Below are 7267 nucleotides of genomic sequence, written 5' to 3'. Positions count from 1 at the left end.
AAGACTGACGGGCCTATAGTTGCCCGGGTCCTCTCTCTTCCCTTTTTTGAAGATGGGGACCACGTTAGCTATCTTCCAGTCATCTGGCACCTGGCCCGAGCACCACGAGCGCTCGTAAAGCTGTGCCAATTCCCTGCAATAACCTCAGCTAGCTCCCTCAACACCCTGGCGTGGAGAGCATCTGGACCCGCTCACTTGAACACGTCCAGCCCCTCCAGAAGCTCTCTCCTGTGGGACTTTGCTGTGGTGTGGGCTGATGCAGATGCAGATCTGTTAGGTGCTGCCCTACTGCAGGTGGAGAGCATGGTTGTCCTTGTGCCCGCTGCATGGGGGGCGCTGTACCCAGCAGGGCCAGCCCTGCACTGGCCTGGGAGGAAGGGGCATATGGGGCTGCCTGGCTGGGTGGGTGCATGGGCACTGTCCTCAGGGCTGATGCTGCAGTACTGACCCCTGGTCCCCCCAGGCTCATCCACGACTACCTGAGCGTGGCTCCCTTCGCCGACTACCTTGATAGCTTGTACTTCAGCCGCTTCCTGCAGTGGAAATGGATGGAAAGGTAACTTGGCTGCTCTGCTTCCCCCTTGGGGCCTGGCCGGCCCCACCTTCCATCACAGCTCCCCCCTCCCAGGGCCCCAGATGTGCCAGTCTGTGCCGTGGGATGAGGGCTGCAGATGTGGCTGGCCCGGACGTGGTGGCAGTTGGGGCAGCTGTCGTACAGCTCCAGGCTCAGTCCAGCCTCCTTCCTTCCCTGCAGACAGCCCGTGACCAAAAACACCTTCCGGCAGTACCGTGTGCTGGGCAAGGGTGGCTTTGGTGAGGTGAGTAGCCGGCAGCACATGGTCGGGGGGTCAGGCTGAAACTGTCCTGCTGGGGACTGCCACTCCCTGTTGAGTTTGGGTTCAGTGTGCAGTGACCGGGTGCCCTCCAGAACGAGGAGAGCCCGTCTGGTGATAGGGCAGGCACCCACCATGGCCCAGGGAGACCAGACCTTTGGGCCTTTGGCCTATCCCCCGTCCCCACATGGGGAGAGGTTTGGGCTCCTCCCTTGTACCTCAGCCTCTCCCACCAAGCTGGCAGGAAGGACCCCTGCAGCAGTGGGGTGGGTGGTAGCTGGGACCAGAGTGGGGACTGATGCTGCTGGCCCTGGGGACTCTGACTGTGCTGCCTTGCCAGGGCCCCGGGATGGAGTCCAGGCCTGGCCCTGCCACATGTAGGTTGGGGAGGGCATGGGGAGGGATGGCGACCACACCAGTGCTGCCTGTCTGCCCTCGTGCCACCAGCTGACCCTAGGCCTGGCTGCCCCGTGCCCCCAGGTGTGCGCCTGCCAGGTACGGGCCACGGGGAAGATGTACGCCTGCAAGAAGCTGGAGAAGAAGCGCATCAAGAAGCGGAAGGGGGAAGCCATGGCCTTGAACGAGAAGCAGATCCTGGAGCGAGTGAACAGTAGGTTTGTAGTAAGTACCTGGGAGTGGCTTCCTCTGCGCCGTGGCGGCCCCTGCCCCCCCGGGCAGCCAGGAGCACTGCTGTCTTCCTGGCAGGCAGCAATCTTCAGGCCTGGCTTCAGCTGGCAGAGGGGTGGGGCTGGGGGGTACTGGGGCTGCCACTCCAGCACCACCCTCTTCCCTGCTCCTGGTGGTGCCGTGGCCAGTTTTGGGGGGTGGAACCTGCTGTCAGGCACTCAGGGCCCTGCAAGGGAGCAGCTTCTCTGCCCAGCACCTTCCTGCCAGGCCGAGCCTGGATGCTAGGAGCAGCTGGGATGCTCAGGCAGGTGCAGCTCTGCTCCAGGAGATGCTCCCAGATCTGGTGCTGGTGTGGGGACAGGTGCTGGGGGGCTGCAGGCACTGGTGACCTAATGGTCCTGGTGCTGTGTACAGGTGAGCCTGGCCTACGCCTATGAGACGAAGGATGCGCTGTGCTTGGTGCTTACGCTCATGAACGGGGGTGACCTCAAGTTCCACATCTACCACATGGGCGAGGCTGGCTTTGCCGAGCCCCGCGCCGCCTTCTACGCTGCTGAGATCTGCTGTGGCCTGGCTGACCTGCACCATGAGCGCATCGTGTACCGGTGAGGGCCGGGTGTTCCCTCCACACCTGGGAACCTGGGGTTTGGGGGTGTCAGGAAGGGTCTGAGGGAGCCCCACTGCATGTGGCTCTAGCCAGCCCGGCTGGTCCTGCTTGCCCCATAGAGAGTAGTGCTGGTTGCAGCAGGGAGCTGGAAGGGCTTGGTGTGGGAAGGAGAGGGCTGCAGCTGGGGGGCTGGCCCCTTCCCTGCCAAGGGTCCAAGCAGGGAGGCCCTCCCTGCCCCAGCTATCACCGACACACCAGGGCAGCCTTCCTGCAGCTCAGTGGGGCCATGTCCCTGATCCCTGCGTGATACCGGGCTGCCATAGCTTGGAAGGCCCTGGCATCTCCCTGGGGAGTCCCTGGTGCTGGAAAGACAGGAGCCATTGCTAGTGCCATCCTCTCTCCTCTCCAGGGACCTGAAGCCAGAAAACATCCTGTTGGATGACCATGGTGAGTCAGGGGTGCAGGGCAGCAGGGGCTTGTGCTGCTGCTGGACCCCGCTGGGCCCTGACACCATCGTTCCCCCGCAGGACACATCCGCATCTCGGATCTTGGCCTGGCAGTGCATGTGCCTGAAGGGCAGACGATCAAGGGTCGTGTGGGCACTGTGGGCTACATGGGTGAGTGCTGCCGCAGGCGCAAGCTGCTGGGTCTGCTCTGCATGGCTGCGCAGCATCTGCTCTGACAACTGTGACCCCCAGGGTTGCTTTCCCTCCGCACTGCCCTCCTGCCCAGTGGGTCATCCTGGTGCAACTTGAGCCGGTGCTCACCCTGGAGCACGGCAGGTGTGGAGTCCTGTCCCCGTAGCGGTGCCTGGATGCCAGCAGAGCCCTGGCTGGCACAGGCTTCGTGCCAGCCCTTCCCTGCCCTCTGTAGCACTGCACGTGCGGGAGCCCCCGGGGCTGCAGCGATGCTCTGCTTGTCTCTGTACAGCTGGGGCATCTGTTGCTCCCTTCATCTGCCAGGAGTGCAAGGGTTTCCTCGACTTCACCAGCCTGGCCCTCTCCTAGGGGTGCTCCAGGATGTGCCCAGGGCTGCTGGGCTGTAGCCTTTGGACTTGTGCTGCTCAGGCTGTCCACTACAGAGCCTGCCAGCCCCCTCTTCCCCCTGCCCTGCCCTGCCTTGCCCCGCTGCCAGGAGGGCACTGGGGAGGGAGTCAGGTGGGAGTGAGCTCTTCCCTGGCCTGGCCTGGTGCCTGTGTGGGGAGGCTGCTGCTGCCCCCTCTCACTGGCCCACGTCCCCCTCAGCTCCTGAGGTGGTGAAGAACGAGCACTACATGTTCAGCCCGGACTGGTGGGCTCTGGGCTGCCTCGTGTACGAGATGATCGAGGGGCAGTCACCCTTCCAGCAGCGCAAGAGGAAGATACGGCGGGAGGAGGTGGAGCGGCTGGTGAAGGAGGTGCCGGAGGAGTACTCGGAGAAGTTCTCACCCTGTGCCCGCTCCCTCTGCACCATGGTACGGTCCCCCCGGGCCCGGGTCACTTTCCTGGTGCTGCAGCTGCCCCTCCTGCAGTGTGTTGCTGGCGCGCAGCACCCAAGAGCGAGCTGGAGGAGAGGGGACATCAGGGTGCATGGCCCCTCCCTGGGTGGGAGTTGGGATCTGGGCTCGGTGGTGGGCAGGCGCTGCCTTCTCTGCGTGGTGCCCAGAGCCCCAAGCCCAGGTCTGACCCCACTGTGCCGTGGCAGCTCCTGTGCAAGGATCCACTGGAGCGGCTGGGCTGCCGTGGCGATGGAGCACAGGAGGTGAAGGAGCATCCTCTCTTCAGGCACCTTAACTTCAAGCGGCTGGAGGCAGGCATGCTGGAGCCCCCGTTCAAGCCAGACGTGAGTGTCACCCAGGCAGTGCAGGGAGGCCTGAGGGGGCAGGGGCCCTGGCAGCTGTTGACTGGGGGGACCTGACCTCCACGCCTTCCCAGGTCCCTCCCCCTACCTCCAAGTGGTGCTCTGGCCTGATCCTGACCCTGACCCGGTGCTCCCCCACAGCCCCAGGCCATCTACTGCAAGGACGTGCTGGACATTGAGCAGTTCTCCACGGTGAAGGGAGTGGAGCTGGAGCCCACAGACAACGACTTCTACCAGAAGTTTGCCACAGGCAGCGTACCCATCCCCTGGCAGAATGAGGTAGGGGTGGGGACGCTGCAGCTGCTGGCAGGGCCAGCTCCATGCTGTGCGGCAGGTGTGGGTGCTGCTCAGCTGCCACCTCTGTCCCCTAGATGGTCGACACAGAGTGTTTCCAGGAGCTGAATGTCTTCAACGCAGATGGCTCAGTGCCCCCCGACCTGGACTGGAAGGGGCAGCCATCCCCACAGCCCAAGAAGGGCCTGCTCCAGCGTCTCTTTAGCAGACAGGTAGTACTTGATTGCTTGTTGCAGGGGTCAGATACCAGGGGGTGCCAGCGAAGCGGTGTAAAGCCTGGGTCACACAACAGCAGGTGGGGGGGCTTGGACCCTGGACAGCCCTTTTCGGGGACAGGCATCTGTAGGGGCCCGAGGGGTGGGCCCCTGCAGGCTGCCTTGCTAGAACTGGGTGACAGGTGCTGGGCCTTGTGCCTGGGGAATGAAAGGTGCAGGCTGTGGAGCCCCCTTGCTTCTCTCCTTCCACCTCCCCGGGTCCTTGCTCCATGTGTAGTGTGGCACTTCCCTGGTTCCTGCTGGCGCTGCCCTGGGTGCACTGGCCAGGCCCCTCTCCTCATCTGCAGCAGAAAGGCCATGGGGACCTCCAAGCTCAGAGACTCACAGGCCTGGTCCTGCACTGTGAGGATCCCCCTCCCTTGCACCACTACTCACTTTGTTTCCAGGCAGCCGCCTCCCGCCAGCAGAGGCGCAGCCAGGCTTTGCGCTGGCTCCACACAGGGCTCAGGACCATGGCTCCCTGTGAGGGGCAGGGTCCTCAGGCTCCAAAGGACAGGCTGGCCCCACTCCTGTGCTGGCCTCTTTTTGCTGGGGGGTGCTGGGAGATGCAGGCCCTGGGGCAGGAGGGAAGAGTCAGTCCTTGCAGGCCAAGGAGATGCTGGTGCTGGCAGTACAGTGCGACTGGTGCCAGGCAAGGGCAGGTGGGCACCGAGGGGACAGAGATGGGCAGGACCAAGTCAGGGGGAAAGGCCTGGGAGCAGGGGTGTGGGGTGGCAGAGAGCAGGCCTGGAAGCGGGGTGGGGTGTGGTGGAGGTGCCGGGGGTTGGAGATGGATAGCTTGCCAGGGCAGGGGGCATCCCCATGCATGGGCAATGTCAGCTGCTCAGGGACGTTCTGCACTCGTGGGCAGCCCTGAGCCGCCACAGCCAGGCCCGGAGCAGGGCCAGGGGCTCCTGGGGGCAGGCCGATGCCACAGGCTGTTGTCAGCTTGTGCCAGCTCAGAGCAGCCCGGGTTGGAGCCCTGCTCCGGCGCCTCCGTGGGCTGTGGTGACGCGCCCGTTTTCTCCTTCCAGAGGTGAGCAGTGTCTCGGCTGCTCCGCTCAGGGAAATGCCCGGTGGCCTAGACTCACCTGCGACATGGCGAGACCGGGGAAGAGGAGCCTTGTCCTTCGTTCCCTTTCTGCCCCTGCCAAGCAGATGCCGCTTGTGTGTCTTAATTGCCCCTCGAGCCACTAATCCCCGCATGTCCCTGCGCTCACTGCCTCGCTGGGCTGGGGGCTCTGCTGCCCACCCTCTGAGCCAGTTGCCTTGCCCCGGGACACCCGTGCAGGATGCCCTGTGTGGCCCCATGCCCTGGAGAGGGGAAGCAGGCAGGGCTCATAAGCTGTGAAGGGCTCAGTGATCACCTGTGCCCCGATTATTCCCCAGGTGAGATGGGGCCTGCAGGCTCCCGGCCCCAGGGCCAGGCCCAGGCTCTGTTCCCGCAGCCGACCTCAGCTACCCCCTGCTCCTGTCCGGAGCACAGCACGGGTGGCCTGGAGCTGCAGCTGCACTGCTGTCCTAGCTGCCCCCCTGCTGTGTGGGCTCTGTTGTGTGACCATGCTCACCCTCTGCTTGCTCTGCTCCTCTCTTCCCCCCCTTCCACTGCCCCTGCCTTCAGGCCTGCTGCGGGAACTGCAGCGACAGCGAGGAAGAGCCCACCCGGCTGTAGGACCGCCTGTTCTCCGGCCTTGGGACCCGCTGGCGCCAGCGGTGCTGTGGGCTGAGCTGCCCTGGGGAGCTGCCGCCCTGCATTGGGTGTTCGCAGTTTGCACGCTGGCTGCAGATGCACCTGCGGGCAGCGCCGTGCCCGTGCCTGGGGTGCCTGGACCCAGGGCCCCCATGCAACGGCCAGCGCATCGTGGGACATGGCTGCACCGTGGATGGCTCGTGCTGTGGCTGCTCCCTCCTGCTGCTGGGGCACCCGGAGGCCCTGCAGGAGCAGGCCAGGAACGTGGTCCAGAGGTGCTGGCGGCTCAACCACGTCAGCAGCTGTCTCTGTGTGTCGAGCCTGCCCCGTTCTGAACTTCCCCTGTGGGCTGCAGGCCCTGCCGTGCCTGCTCTGCCCGGGGACTAGCTGTGCCGGCTCTGCCTGCTGCTGCTGCTGGTGCCTGGACACATCGGGGTGGTGCCTTGGGCCTGTGAGCTGCGCCCTGGGGCCCCCATGGAGCAACGCAGCAGTGCCCCGGCGGGCGCAGGCATCTCTGTGCACATTCCCCCCAGGCCTCAGGCCCGGGGAGCTGCTATGCCAAAGCATTTGCCAATAGAGCCGGGCACTTGGATGCCACGGCCTTATCCCTTCCCCCAGCCCAGGGGCTGCTGTGCTGTGGCAGGTGCAGGCGTACGGCCACTGCAGCCTGGGCTGGCAGAGGACTGGGCCCAGGGCTGTGCGCTACCCCAGGGACGTGGGGGGACGTGCCAGTGGCTGGGCAGGGGCTGCAAGCTGAGCTTGCTGCCTGTGCTGGCCTGAGGCCCTCGCTGCTGCCTCGCTGTGCCAAAGGCGCCCCTGGCAGCTGCTGCTGTCTCTGGGTCCCGGGGTGCCTTCATGGCCCTCCCGTGGATGCCTGGCCTGCCCGTGGCACGTGCTGCCCGGTGGGCGCTGGGGGTCCTGTGCTTGCCTTGCACTGATGTTGGAATATTTAAATGTTTTTTACCCTCAGCTCCTAGTGTCTCTGCTGTGTCCAAACTGGTCACCCGCTCTGCCCGCGCTCACCCCCAGGCGCCTTGCCCCCTGGCCGGCACCAGCCTGGAGCCGGCAGGCCGTTGGGCTCCCCTCCCTGCTGCGGCCGCCCGGCCCGCGGGCTCCTGCAGCC

General features: G+C 65.1%; 1 protein-coding gene across 2 annotated transcripts in view; it reads left to right on the top strand.

Annotated features, from left to right (window-relative positions):
* The window catches only part of GRK6 (G protein-coupled receptor kinase 6), an 11577-nt gene extending 4464 nt beyond the window's left edge, over positions 1–7113 (top strand). Inside the window, exons 6-16 of one of the 2 annotated variants that reach the window (XM_019535347.1) lie at positions 464–556; positions 755–818; positions 1314–1454; positions 1875–2065; positions 2477–2514; positions 2595–2684; positions 3312–3520; positions 3751–3888; positions 4048–4185; positions 4278–4412; positions 6076–7113. In XM_019535347.1, coding sequence (XP_019390892.1) covers positions 464–556; positions 755–818; positions 1314–1454; positions 1875–2065; positions 2477–2514; positions 2595–2684; positions 3312–3520; positions 3751–3888; positions 4048–4185; positions 4278–4412; positions 6076–6126 — 1288 coding nt within the window. In that variant the 3' untranslated portion in view covers positions 6127–7113. Of the gene's footprint in view, positions 1–463; positions 557–754; positions 819–1313; positions 1455–1874; positions 2066–2476; positions 2515–2594; positions 2685–3311; positions 3521–3750; positions 3889–4047; positions 4186–4277; positions 4413–5488 lie in introns of both variants that reach the window. The other variant, XM_019535346.1, reaches the window with a different exon arrangement.
* Positions 7114–7267: the final 154 nt, after the last annotated feature.

Source organism: Crocodylus porosus, unplaced genomic scaffold, assembly GCF_001723895.1.
Source record: "Crocodylus porosus isolate Cpor-Errol unplaced genomic scaffold, CroPor_comp1, whole genome shotgun sequence".
Classification (NCBI taxonomy): domain Eukaryota; kingdom Metazoa; phylum Chordata; order Crocodylia; family Crocodylidae; genus Crocodylus; species Crocodylus porosus.
Note: the sequence above shows the minus strand (reverse complement) of the source record. Positions and strands in the feature narration are given on the sequence as shown.